The sequence below is a fragment of the Fopius arisanus genome, unplaced genomic scaffold (genome assembly GCF_000806365.1).
Source record: "Fopius arisanus strain USDA-PBARC FA_bdor unplaced genomic scaffold, ASM80636v1 scaffold00011, whole genome shotgun sequence".
NCBI classification, from domain to species: domain Eukaryota; kingdom Metazoa; phylum Arthropoda; class Insecta; order Hymenoptera; family Braconidae; genus Fopius; species Fopius arisanus.
This window is the reverse complement of record NW_011887750.1, coordinates 1,222,208-1,237,224: the sequence shown is the minus strand read 5'-3', so window position 1 is coordinate 1,237,224 and position 15,017 is coordinate 1,222,208. Positions and strand designations below refer to the sequence as shown.

General features: G+C 40.4%; 1 protein-coding gene across 3 annotated transcripts in view; it reads left to right on the top strand.

Annotated features, from left to right (window-relative positions):
- msi (musashi) overlaps positions 1-15,017 on the top strand; it is a 76,199-nt gene that overhangs the window by 30,758 nt on the left and 30,424 nt on the right. For 2 of the 3 annotated variants that reach the window (XM_011298732.1, XM_011298734.1), the window contains exon 2: positions 10,352-10,468. In XM_011298732.1, coding sequence (XP_011297034.1) covers positions 10,352-10,468 — 117 coding nt within the window. Of the gene's footprint in view, positions 1-57; positions 134-10,351; positions 10,469-15,017 lie in introns of those variants that run through there. The other variant, XM_011298733.1, reaches the window with a different exon arrangement.

Below are 15,017 nucleotides of genomic sequence, written 5' to 3'. Positions count from 1 at the left end.
GGAGGGGGGGGGGAGGTGGGTGAATATTGTCTGGGTGTGGGGGGATAGTGACAGTGAAGTGAAGAATATAAGTTTTTTTCCTCTTGTTGCAACACATCAAAGTACTATCTTGGCAACTGATATTGTCCTTCAGGTACGGATGCATGATAATGTCTAGATTGATCCTCGATCGACATTCACGCGATCTTGCACCGTTACCCTGATTCAATAGCGATATCAAAAACACATCTGGTAATCCACTTCCTGCTTTTACCACTGCAGCTGGCTGTATATAATTTTCATTCATTTAAATTTCAATTCAGTGGTGTAAAAATAAAATTACAAAATCATCAATGGATTTTTTCATTAGAACGCAAGTTTGATGAATGCCGAATGAAAATATTTCGCTGTTGGCTTTTGTGGAATATTGACAGGAATATTGACATTGATATTGAACGGGTGAATGAGAATGTTCTTTGGCTTTTTTTTTTTGGATAGGTTTTTCTTTTTTTTTCTGCTTTGAGTGCAACTTGATGGGTTGAGGTTGAGGAAGATGGGAGGCCTGGCATGTAATTTCCCAGGAGCGTCGAGGTGTTTGCATTCTCTTGTAACAAAGCTCGTGAGGAAATGGTGGTGACAAGATTTCGGGGGAAGGACTAAAGAGCTTTTTCGTTGATATTATTTTGTTGGCTCTCGTGGTGGCTGTTTTAATTAAAACGAAACTGAGTCTTGTGGAGATAGATAGTGATTGGGTCACGTAGGATTCTGGTTGTTTGTGTGGATAGAGAAGGGTTAGCACTCGTGAAAAGATGAATTGGCGGATTGGACAGTGATGGTTATCTCTGGGCGGGGCTATGGCACACACTCGCGGTATGTAACCGTGTAATGGATTGATGCAATGAGGTGCACTCACTTGGCGGCTCACTGCCGTTACAGATTTAGACGACATCCGGACTATTTCATCCTGGTATCCGTCTTCATATCGTCGAATATCCCTAAATATCCTCGTGAACCTACAGAAATTGTTTCTACTATTTTCCAATCAAAAGGTTCCAGCAAAAATTCGCCAATTTATTTTGTTTTTTTATACTGGAAATCCAGTTGACATTATTCCAGAGGCATGCCTCCCACGCGCATTCATTCGGTATTAAAAGGACTTTTCGGTATGGTTTACCTTTTATTTTCATCACTGCTGGTTCGAAGTATATCCGGTACTAAATATTTCAAAAAATTCGCCAATTTTCATGAAAATTTTTAACAATATTCAACGGCAAATATCAGTCGATAGACAAATGATCCTAATATAGAAACGAGAAAGAACATCGATCTCGCAATATCTTGAAATCCTCGAAATATCTCGAATCGATCCGCCACTAGGACATAGAAAAATTTTAAAAATTAAAAAAAAAGTCAAAACTTTAGAAAATTGTGAAAATTATGGAATCATCGGGGAAATGGATGGAGACTGTAAATTATTAGACAAATTTTTCCTTGGGACGGAGGGAGCGGCAAAATTTTGAAAATTCAAAAAAAGTCAAAAATTTAGAAAATTGTGAAAATTTGGAAATCATCGGGGAAATGGATGGAGACTGTAAATTATTAGACAAATTTTCTCTTGGGACGGAGGGAGCGGCAAAATTTTGAAAATTCCTAAAGTTTCAAACGGTAATAAATTTTAAGGGGAAGACTCATAGAACGAAATCCGCCCGTCACCACGACGTCGTGGTTGAATTTCAAACATTACGAATGAAAGAATATGAAGCGCATCTTCGAAATTAAGTTAAGAATCGACAGAGAGGGGGTGGGGAATAATTTTTAAAGGACTACACTTGGATCTTTAATGATCAAGCGTAAGTGGCTGGATGGGGTTAAAAAGTGAATAATATAACGTGAAAGGCAGCAGGGGATGATTGCTCGGTGGAGATGGAGGTCTTCCAATAAAAATGCTCCCTTTTCTCCGATGTTCGACCTCACATCCCACCGGGGTTAATCTACTCTGGCTTTACGCCGTTCGATGTTGCTTTGTCGCACGAGGGGATTTTAATTTAAATTCCACCCGAGAAATTCGTTTATTCCGAACGTTTCAGTTTATATTTTTTCTCCCTCCCGTTATCAGTATCTCTCCCCCCGTCGAAGAGAAGATACAATATGATAAATTTATTGTTTTTCGCACTGTCACCCGGGGGTTTAATCGAAATAGCAAAATGCGCGCGCCTCGACGAATCGAACAGATCGAATAAAGACGCAGGGTTAAATGGGGTTGTAATTTAGAATCCAGGGGGTTAGGGTGGCGAAAGTACTTTTCGATTGTTAACTACCGGTATGCCGTCAGTGAATTAATTACCCGGGAGCTCTTCTGAAAATTTAAAACAAAAGGAGAAAATTTTGCCGGAGTTATATCAACGATCCTCGAATAAGTTATCGAAATTGTTCGAATTTTTATCGGTCTTCTCGTCTCCATTGTCTTACGCATTGAGTTTCTCCACTATTTCCGTCCAATTAACATGCTGAATGAATTGTATATTGTCGGTTAAGTCAGTTGTGCTGTCCACCGAGACGTGGGTTGAACGAAGCCAGTAAAATAGTGAGAAATATCCTCGGGCTCAGGTAGACTATTTTCTCCGGGATTTTTCACTCCCCCGAGATACAGTGAAACAAATGGCCCTCCCTGTGCTTTTACCCCTCTCTCCATCTCGTCATCCCCTGTATCCCACCCTGAGAAACAGCCGAATTCGATGATATCGAGGCACCAGGGAACAAATCAAGTACATTTTTTTTTTCCTTCACCTTCAGTTCAGATTTCAATCTTCATGGTGGGGCTTTAGTTGTGTTCACATCGGCCAAATTGAAAACAGACGGGAAAAGTTGGCGGAAAGAAGAAAAAAAAAAGCCGATTGAGAAAAAAGGAATGTGATATTAAATTCAACATGAATTTTTACACGAGGCTATAAAAATTCGATAACCGAGATTGAATTTATAATGAAAGCGGTTTGATCGCTGGCTAAAATAAATCCGCGGATGGAAGACATGAGGGGTTGGTGGGAGGGGGTTAAGGGTGGAAGGAGTAGAAAGGGTGAATGTAGCCAGGGATCCTCGTCTCTTCCATTTGCACCTTTTGACGCGGACGTTTATCGAAATCCGATAGCATGGTGGAAAGCGAGGGGTGGGGAAGGGGGATGTTGGGGGTGCTAGGGGGTGTGGGATATTTCCAACCGATAATCGGTGAGCGCGCAAGTGAGGACCGACAGTTTCCCTCGCTGCGGGTCGTTAATCGCGACACGTCGCACATCGCGACCTTCTAACTATAACTGTATATTCATCAACCCAGTGTGCACGTCAGGCTGTGCTCTTCACTTGGCGTGAATCCCGCATAGTCCAGATTTTGAGGATCGATAAGAGCTGTACTATAGGAAATACACCAGCCAGAGGCGCAACGTCTGCCGTTAAGTGTCTTACAAGAACTGTCCTACTTGACAACAACCCGACGGGGATGACGGAATAAGCACCTTTCAGATATCTCTTCCAGTATTTCTGGGTCGGTACGACAAAATTCCAGACAGTTATCCCATAGTTGACAATTTTTTTCACAAATTTCGGATGAAAATTGTGAAAATATTTCAATCAATTGCGTTATCGATCTCGGGGGCGTGTGTAATTAGATGTTATCACAGCATTTGGGTGGCATGGGGTGAATAGGATGTGTGATGTGGAAATAATTCAGATGTAGGAATGTCGTGTGGCTGTATTTTGAGAGAGATAGGTGTAGTTGGTGAGTGTCTGAGGAGTGACTGAGGCGTTGGGTGGTTATTGTGGTCGGTACGACATGGATAAATTATACGGGTAAAGGTGACGAAATACTCATGCACAGGGTGGTGAGGGGTGTTACAATGTTGAGGGTTGAAACAGAGTGCATCGATTTATGTGCAATGGCAACTCATGTCAGCGAAGCAGTCGAGCTGTTGAGTCCCGTAGCATCCACCAACACTCCTTCCATTTTCATTTATCTCTTTGTATCTATTTAGTTACCATCCACTGTATTTCACTGACAGCCTCGTAAAAATTTACAGTGCAACCACCATCTGTTCTTCTTTTTTTTTTTTTTCATTTATTCATTCGTCAATTTTTTTTCATTGGCCGTTGAAATGAATATTTTCGCTGGCTGTGACGCTCGTATTTCCATAGTTGACAGTTTTCACCGCACCACTCGTATCTAAATAACGGAAGAAGTATGTTTGCGTAATTCACACATGAAACTCTTCGAATTTTCATGAACATAAATTTTTATATGGGAATTGTCGGGGGAGGGATGAGATGGCAAGCGGAAATTGTTGGCGGCTGCGTAAGCTTTCTCATTACAACGATTGCTTTGTGGATGTGTATGAAATGACAATGGACTGAGCGACACACTTTTTCCTACTTCCCGGACTTTTAAAATCTTTTTTTTTGTACCGTTTGTACATTATTGTTGGATGTGAAGATGGTGCATACCGCTAAAACGTCATACTCTTGAAAAAAATGGGAGGCTAGCTGATCCATTGCTTTTGTGGGGAGGAAACTCACTTTTTTCAAAAATCCAATCATTCTAAATATTATTTTCTTATTATTTCATTCAACTAATCATTGATTTCATATATTTTCCCAGTTTAATATCATCTAGTATTAAACTGCTCAAAAATATTGAAACATTGAAAATGAAAAAATCAGTTGAACGAAGAAGTTGAATTGCCACACGAATAATCGATCCACCACCACTTTCTCTCGATCTATCCCCGATTAATTATCACTCATATAACCGACAAGACCCGATGTGTCTGTATATGTACCGAGTGAATAGCACTTGTATTGTTCCAACCTCTGGTGTATCGCGAGCGTCATTGAACTCTCCCACCCAGTGCAAGTACTCAGAATTGACGAGTGCACGTCGCGACTTTTCACGGGAGGAGTTGAAGAAGAAACATTCATCGCATTAAAAAAAAAGTTGAAACAAAACAAAAAGTGCAAATGCATTGGAGGGGCTGCGGTGGGTGAGAGAGGAGTACAAAAAAAAAAATCATCCGAAAGAAGTGACGCAGTAAAGCGGAAAGGTTGCGAGTACACATTTATGATTCTTTTTTTTTTCTCTTTCAAATGAACAATGCCGGTAGAGTGTATGGCATTGTTTGATGATAGTGAAAAATACGTGGCTCCCGGTAAATATCGAAATGCTTGAGGAAACGGGACAAGAGGGTCTGTACATGAGGAGTCAGAGGGACGAACTGGGGAGCTCTCAAGGGCCATGTAAGAGATGAGACTCACTCTCTTTCGTCTCGAGAACGTTTCATGTACAATGGATCCCGGTTTACCGCACTTCATCCTCTTTTTACTCAACTTCTCACCTAAGTCTTATTTTAATCAGTCTCATGGAAAATTTTTATCTTCAATTAAATTCAGTGGCGAAGCGCGAAATTCAGTGATAATTCCCCTTCAATATTTTTATTATTCCCAAATATGTATTTGGTCCGATAACTATCAATTTTAGCTGGGAACGGTGGAGAACTTTTTTCTTGGGAATTCAATTTCGAAGAGAAAAGGTCTTGTCACAATTTCTCATGAAATCAAAAGGTTTTCAGATGAATCGATATTTAACAAAACTGGAAAATTAGACTCATCTCGTTTTACCACTTCGGTACTGAATTGGTCTTGTGATTAAATTCACTTGCTCTTGTACCCTTTCTGCTTGCTCAATTTTTTTTTTCTTTCACTCTCCCTTCGCATAACGCAGAGGGTGGGTTTCTCTCCTCGGTGAGAATTTGCCGTCCGTTAACCCAATTTACACGAACAAACCCGATAGGAAAAGGCACTTGATGGGAAAATCCATTAACCTCTCCAACTTAATCGTTCGATACCCTGTCTATCTCTTGATGAACAAGTACTCTCAATGAATTTCAACTAATCCGTTAACTTTATTTCCGGGTGGATGAAAATTACGTGCAAAATTTCGAATGTTGTGGTAATTTAACAAAAATATCTTTACCCCGGTAATTGTCGATTGAAGTGGCGATCGAACACATGAGCTCTAACCACATTCGGTATAATCCGTTTTCCAGTTGTCAACAGTCCTGACTCGACACAAATTGCAAATTGGAAACGCTTGACTCTAGTATCGATTTTGTTTAGAATTCGTCAGAGACTGGATAAAAATTTGAGGAAACTTTCTGACCAAAAGATGAAAGCAGTCACGGATCGATTATCAAAAGGCATTGCTACAGAGTGGTCTCCAGTTTCCTGAATAGTCCGCTACTTTCCCTCATTTTTTTTTTCGAACGTGGGATGGCACAAGTCGTTGAACCATCATCCATTGAAAGTCGTAGGTGTATCCCGAGAGTTTTCTATATTTCAATAACCTCCGTGAAAAATTCAAGGAGATATATTCTAAAATATCTGGGTGTCCAGGAGTTGATTGCCCGGGGAATTATCCCCCATAAAATCAATGCAATAAAAAATAAAAGTTCGAAACATCTCAAAGATTCTCAGCTGGATGATGGAATTTTCTCATCCGTTTTATGAAAATTTTCATGAATACATTACGAGGATCTTAAGTGACACTCTCAGTCTTCTCGCCTCTTCTTGAATTTATCTTTGTCGCTATGAACCTCTTACGTTTAACGTTCATTCTCCCTGGTGGGTAGCTTCTTCTCGGCCACTTATCCAAGTTAACGCTCAACGACAAGACGTCAGGGTTAATTCTCTGTCCGCCTCGTCATCATCCTCAGGTTGAAGTCTCACCAGTATAATACATTTATCAACGAAACATACTCGTGAATGTATTTTCAACTGCTCCATTAAATAAATTGAATCATCAAAGCTCCAGCGTTCAATCAAATGTTGAAGTATCCAGTGCTTGTATCAACTCTATTCAACTCATATACCCGTTGAGTAAATAAAAAACAATATTATTTCATCATTGAACGAACAGATAAAAAAAAATCAGATTAATATTCTATTGTACTGAGGGTTACATGCACGGTTTATTGAATGGAAATTACTCTGTTGGTATTCTCCAACCACCGACAGAGAGTTGAAAATTCATTTGGAAATTTCACGATGGGTGGGATGAGGTTTGTAAAACCTCCAGTGGTCCAAATAGTTTCTCTCGTGTTTGTTACTATCCTTTTTTTGCCTATCCCTTTAATAACATTTCGCAGTATTGCACTTGCTCCGGGGATCGTCGGAGTGCTTTTAACGGGGTTAGGGAGAAATTTTCCAGCTTAAACTTCACTCCTGAATTGTTCGAATAATAGCGTAAATAATGCTGCATGACGTAATAGTTATGCCTACCACCCATTCAGGTGTTACTCGTGGGTGGAAGTTGAGGGTTATCTACATATTCATAGAAATATTGCAGTCTTGCGTGATTGGTCTGGTATAAGTTTTTTTTTTTCCTGGACTTGTTTCGATGTGTCATTTTCCAGTGAAAATCATTTCACAAATTACCACGAAATTGGGGGTGAAATTTTTCAATTCTCAATGTTTTTCGTTCAAACTCAGTGAAGTCTCGGTGAAAATTTTTGCAATTAAAATGATTGAATCACTGGCGCGTCACGTTTTCACCTTTTTTTTTCTCCTAGACTTCTTTTTTACCGGTGTAACGTTATTTTTACGTACTTTGACGATGGAAGCTTCACCTAGATGCCTCAACTATCTTTTTCGCTCTTGATGCAATGTATCGCATGAATTACGTCGCCGCTGCGAGTCGGTTGCCAAATGGACCGCGAATAAATTCATCGATCCTCGCCATATATATTTATCCGTCCCTCTCATTTTTCTTCCACCCCCCCTGTGCAGTCGTCCGAAGTACTTGGAAGACTGAAAAAAAAAGATGTTTCACAAATGGCGGGGGAAAAACGAGAGATTTGTAACGTGAATTAGAGTTTCTCACTCCGTGAAGATACTCAAAAAAAGAAAAAAAAATTATGACCATTTCCATAATGGGCATGGGAGGTGGGGGCGTTGCCGATGCAAATTTCCCGCAGTAGATTCCTTCTCGTCGCAGTCATTATCCAATGGAACTGGCACCGCTGTCTTTCCACCCACTTTTTACCCACCCCATCCCTTTGGAATCGCCCTTGTCAACTTTACCTCTCTCCCCTCTGATGTTTGGTAACCTTCCAAGAGGACTTTTGGCTTGTCTTGGAAGCCATTCAAATAGGGTCGGGGCCATCGATTCTGTCGCCCAACAATATCTGTTTCAATGTATTTCCAAACATTCCTGCAAAAATACTTCTAAAAAATTTATCGTAAAAATCACTAGACCCTAAAATATTCATTTAATTGAATTGCCACTGGAAGTTGACATATTGTTAACGGGAAAATATTGAAATTGCAAAACGAATGACAAATTTTTTCTTTTCGCTCGCACGTGTACAGGATAATGCAATTTTCACCGTTTTTACGTCGTTTACGTTTTTTTTCCCATCGGTATGGGAAAACCGGTTTTCGGTTATGGTTGATTGGTGGTCAAGTATCTACGGAAACTATGTGGACAGCCAAACGCGTTATTTACGCAGGCATATGAGAAATGAGTGGGTACATGGGTGTATATAGGTGGGGGTGTAGTTTGTGTGGGCGTCGTATGGACGTCAATACGGAAACGACGACACCAGACGGTACGTCGCTTGATGCTTTACAAAGTTTACTCCTCCGACTCCCTGGAGTTCATTCGGATTCACATCTCCCATTTTAAATTGCATACAAGTCGTACATTTGAATATCATATTCACCATATTCTACCGGTGAATCATACCACGAGACTCGAGACAGGACTCATTACTTGCTTAAAAAAAAATTACCCATCTCAGAAATAAAAACTGAAGTTGTACGAACATTTTTCCAAAACAATTCTCCGTTGTTTTTTTTGGGTTTTTTTGGGTTTTATTGTTATCGGTGTAAGAATAGCCCGAGTTGATCTGAAATGTTGTAGAATTGATTGGAGCCAATATTCAGTGGTATGCTGAGGATCCGGAGGCAGGAGATATGGTCAAATGCTCCGAAATTTTTGACGAGCTTATCATAGTCATTCCCAGCATGTCGATAGGTTGTAACTACGAGAGGTTGCATTCAGCTGCTATCCTCCGTGATTTAACGATAACAGGGACGAATGATGGGGTGGTGGTGGTGTTTGGTGGTGGTTGTGGAATGAAACGTCATAGAAACCCGGCTTTTCGAAGAGGACGATCGATTCCACGGTACTTCCAGTCCCTGCTAATTAACGCCCGGACTTGTGAGGCTCAGTTCCCGCCACTGTGCCCTTTTATTTAGCCCTCCATCCCCCTACCATTCCCAGTCCACCATATAATGGACTCGCAATGTTTTCATCCAGCGACTCGAGGATTGAAAAAAATATATGAAAATAAGCTCTAGTTCGTTATCCAATGGGCGGAAATGAGAGAAATAAGAGAAAATAAAAGTACGAATTTCATTTTATTGAAGGGGTACCGGATTCAATTTGTAATTAATGCTCGAGAGCTATCAATTGTTTGGTAAAATAATCATGTGTGAAATCAATTGAAATTAATTAATCGGCTAATTGACGTTTGAATTTGAATTACGAAGAATTTTGAATAAAATGGGTCAGATGGGAATTCGTGGGGGGGAGTTGTGACAATGGATGGAGAACGACAATGGATTTTCATCTCGTTTATCTGCACTTCCTTCAACATACTCTAAACACTGCACTCCCGTTTGTTTGCTCTCATTGTTTTGTACACTGATAATCTGATATACGAATTTCGGTGGCTTCTCTGATATCAATTATTACTTGCGAATGGTGTGAGTGGCCTAGTTTCCACGGGCGGTCATTGATCTTAAAATTTGGCAAATGCAGAGTTTAGAAGTCATGACTGCACGTATTCCCCTGAAATGTCGGAATTTTGAAGGTGTCGGAATTTTGAAGGTGTCGAAAAATGTGAGTTTATTTTTTAATTTGCGCAAATCTTGATGGAATCTCCGTCTAGTTTCCCTGATGTTGATCTTCATTGTGGGTATGTGCCGTCCTCTTGAATTATATACCAGCAATGGCACATGAATGCACACAGGGTTGGGAAATTTTGCCTCTCCCTTGCAACACTAGAGCCGAACGTTATAGATAAACGCCAGAAGTTCTCTCAAGCTCGGCTGGATACACAGTCGTGAAACTTCGGTATAAATTGAAGCCAATCCGATAATTCACCGCATAAATATTCTCACCCTAATATTCACCCCGTGCCCTATTCATATAAATTTTTACATTCTATTTAAATCCCCCCATTAACACATTCGAAAATTGAATATCTCCCATTTCATTAAAATCCCGAAATGTTAACGATAATGAAACTGTCGATTACACATGTTTCAGTGTGGGAATCCCGGCGAAAACCGGAAGTGAAGCAGCGAACAAAATTGCTCCGCGACCACCAATGGCGGCCGCGGGCTTTCCGCCCAACTTTACCAACGTCGGCGTAATGGAGAACTGGTGAGTTGTCTCTCTTTCATTTTTATCTCTTCCTTCCACTGTAAATACTTTTAGTCTAATGTACAGATACAATCTCCCGATATTTCGAGGCTGACGTGTACCTCTGAGGTACAAATTTACCCCGAATCGTTTCATAATCATTAAAACAAAAAGTCAGTAGATATAGCGTGCGCACATTACCTCAATCCAAGCAATCCCTTATTCTAATATTTCTGTTTGTACGAATCGATAAAATGTTATTTCCGTTATCAGTCTCCATTATTGATAGTAGGAAGCATGAATTCATTGATTTTAACGACACACGGGAGACAAAAGGTATATGAGAAGAGAATATTATTCAAAGTGTATGACACTCGTGAAGACCTGGAGGAGACATTTAAATGAATGGATCGGATAATATAGCGAAAATTGTGTGTGTTCTTGTTACATACACTGAGGTAGTGAGGAGGGAATGAACTTGCGAATAGACTAGTTTTAATCGACGTTTTTGTTAAAACCCCCGAGTGTGTATGAGGCGCCGGCGCACTTGGCTTTATCATTTTTCGTGTGGTGAGAGCATTCACGGGGAAAACCAGAGCAAATGCGTATTCCTCCCTCGCGGTGAAATCTATCCCTGTGGAATCATTAAAATCTTGAAAATTCTTCTTTTTTTTTCGTCCCCTGCCAGAGGGAATAAGTGATAAAGAGGTTTATGAGTGAGAGCTTTTCTTTTTGCCGAAGAATTAAAAATCATAATGGTGGTGGAGCGAGGGCATAATGTGCATATTTAGAGAATAAAATATCATATGTATTCAGGGTTATTATCGTGATGATACAAAATGCGGAATTTCTTTTATTGCACTTCAGAGCTTTTCCACTTGGTCGTGTGTACAGCTGAAGATAAGCTTGAAAGCATACCTTTTCCGTTGGAATTCTATATATCGACTTCTTTTTATGTGCACAACTCGCTGTTTGTCTTTTTTGCTCAGCGCTATTTTTTATTTTTTCACAGAGATTGTATCATTTTTCCTCATTTTTCCCGACTTTTGTTGGAAAACTTGGCATTCCAGTTCGATGATTTGATGTTGTAATCAAATTGAAGAGCTGTAAGGATGAGAACAATAGAGTTGTGAACAATATGTCAGAATTTTTATTGCACATTCATACTTGTTTGGTTGAGATAGTCGAAGTCACTGGGGTATAAAAAAATATGTTCCAGTTTTTGATTAAACTTCTTCATTCTGTTCTTTCGTTTTTTCATGAATCTTCACCCCTTTTGAAACGTGTCTAACCGTGGCTATTCATACTCACACTTTTGTCTCAACTATAACCTCCAGTCTCTGATTAAGTCCCGAGTTCTTTTGTGGTGAGAATGAATCGGGAAAAGTAGAGATTCTCGGGGGGTGATAACGAATCTAGAGAACGGTCTGCGCGATGATGATTATATCGCGTCGGAGGTCTAGATGTTGTATTTTTTTTTTTTCAAATTTTTTAATTGAGTGTCATTGGGCGTTTGTAATGGAAAAATTAATCGGATGAACTTGGCACTGACATTGGCATGAGAGGCTAATTTGAGTGAAAGTATGTGTATGCGGTGGTTTGTTAGTGAGGGAGAAAGGCCAGGGACACCCCGTGGAATAGATATATTGGTGTGGGCAAGGCGTGGGTGGTGGCCGCAATTAGCCGATGACCGGTGTATAATAAATTGACGATGTGCCAGGCCCCAAGACCCCTCATATCACTACCCCTTTGATCCTCATACACATCCTCGTACACGGGGCCATCTACTTACTAAAGTCACTCTAACGACATTAAATTAATATCCCTCGCACGTTACAAAAATTAACAAGCAGAAGGCACTTTTTTCCAATTAATTATCTTCTTTGAATACCAATTTTTTCTACCAATATTTTGGCATTGTATTCCAAAAAATACAATGATTACCATAGTTCGTTCCTCCAGGCATCAATTTCAATAAGAATTCCATTAATTCAATTGGCTCGTGATTGCGCGCATAATTATTTCCGTTTCAAAGGCACCGCAATGGCTATTTCCAATGTAATTACCAATTACTTTGCCGGTAGTAGGCCATTTATTTATTTAAATATCTACAGTGTAATCGAATGCTCGTGCATGATCCACCCCTCCCGTTAATTCCCGGGCTAATTCTCCGAATTTGTGGAAATTTCGAAAATCCCTCTGAACCCCTGAAAGTCCACTCTCCGAGACCCGTTATAACGCTATTACAGTTTATGTATTATTCTTACTGTACCCCGAGTCATTAAGGAAATCCCTTTTGAAGGATTACGCGGGGACTCGGCATTTTTTCCCCTTCGGCTTTTTCATTCATTCTTTTTGAAGTGAATTTAGGTGGGGCCATTTAATAAAGAGCATTTGATTTTTTTTTTTTGCAATATGCAGAGGATGAAGCTATATTATAAAGTCATTTGCAATCCAACTTGTCGAGGAGGATGGGGGGGAAAAAAACGTGAGCGCCAGAGCGTCGTCGTCCTCGTTGTCGTCGTCGTCGACGGTCTTCACCCTCGCCCACTGAAATAAACGATCGTTCGCTTTGTAAGAGGATCCACAGGAGGTTGAGATGGCTTTCCACCCTGTACTGCCCTCGAATATAAACGAGTTGGTCGGGCAAAACCTCAGAATCCTCAGAGACGATGTCTCAGGAGTACCAAATTCTAGAACCCCCGCTGTTGGTAAAGTAGTGACGTCTCTTGACTCCCTCTTACCCCAGTTGGCTCCTTTATCTTGACTATACGACCTTTTCCCTCTTGTTTGCGTTACCACGAGTTCTCCTCCAACTTGTGTGTTTTCCAAATCTAAACGAGAAATCACAAATAACACGGATTGCACATCGCTATTTCCTCGTGACCTCCATATCACAGAATACAAAGATATCATTGAATTTTGCAAAAAGAGAAAAAAACATTCTCTAAAAACGGGAAGTGAGTGAGTGGAGAGAATTTTCTCCATCAATTTTCATCTATTGATTCATTCACGTGTCTTTCTCCTGAAATATCACGGTTTTTTGGCGTGGAGTAATAATAATTCAATCAATCGCCTTGAATTTTTTTAAAGTCTGCAGCCGACAGCTTTCTAGTGGTCTTTCCGGGCTGTCTCCCGAACAAAACCAGACACCGCTCTTCTATATATACCGCTAGAAGGCTTTCGTTATCGAAATGTTGAGCTGAACAGACCGACTTGGACACGCACGAGTCACTTTTGATTCAGATCACTTGAGGTCCCCTCCACCCAGTCGCCTATATTTCTCATTATTTTCACTCCGTGATTAACACTTCTTCGTGGAATTGATTCAGCCATGCACAACGGTACAGTTCTGTCCACTTTCTCCATTAATTGCACTCGTTATCGTTGAGCTATTTATCGTAAAAATGTGGCACGATTATTTCGTTAGAATAGTCATGAATATAGGAGTGAGATTGTCGAAAAATTACGGGGGCAGATGGCTCATAATGATTCAACTCACCGAGATATCGCCGTACCTGCCGAATCTCGTATATACCTGTGTATACACAGTCACCTGTTTTCGAACGCCGCCCCTAAGTGCCTATCCAATCGCTTCTCTACATCCCTTCGTTCGTGCAAACACCTATGTATAGGGTACATTCACAGACACAAATGCCTGAAATGGTGACACGAAAGCACATTGCCCGTTACCATGTACAAAGACAAAGATACCCTGGGGCCACAGTCGAGTCGTAATAGCCTCTCGGTCCTTCCGTACTACACCCCCTTTCATCCCCCTTTCATCCCCCTTTCATCCCCCTTTCATCCCCCTTTCATCCCCCTTTCATCCACCTTCAACAACCCAACTGGTGCTTGCACCGAATCTATACAGCTTATTGGCTAGTATAGGAAACATCCGGCTCGTGGCTGTGCCATGCCAAACCTCAGACTCAAATCGTATGTCTTCTCCATCGTTGCCATCGTTTCAATCGACAATTTCGACCTTTCACTACGTCCCATTTATATAGTAAACTATCGGATCGTTCGCGCGTGCTCTGCACGCGCATTTATTCGAAATGTTTGAGATTTACCCGCGACGTCGCCGGGACGGGTCGGTTTCGTCTTACATGGAGAGAAAAATACAAGAAAAATTACTGTGTCGAGCACTTGAATCGTGGTGCAAAATCCAGGGATATCAGAATTTTTTTGGTTCACAAATAGAAGTTACTATTAATATCGTAAATTTTTTAATATATTTCGTAATTAATCGTGTGTGGCGCCATATATTTTTTCCAAACATATTTTAACCCAATATGATTGGTCGGCGGTGAACCACTTTGAATTTTTATTTGGCCGATGAAGACGATTTCCTGGTCTGATGGAGAAATTTTTTTCGGCGGCATAGTAATTTTTCTTAAGCCTGCGGTTTACACCGAGATCGTAAAGCAACACAGTAATTTTTATCGCGATCACTTTATAAAAATTCATAGATTTTTCATAGAAATTTATTACCATTTGAAATTTTTTGAATTTTCAAAATTTTTTCGCTCCCCCTGCCCTTAGGTTAAATTTGTCCAATAATTTGCAG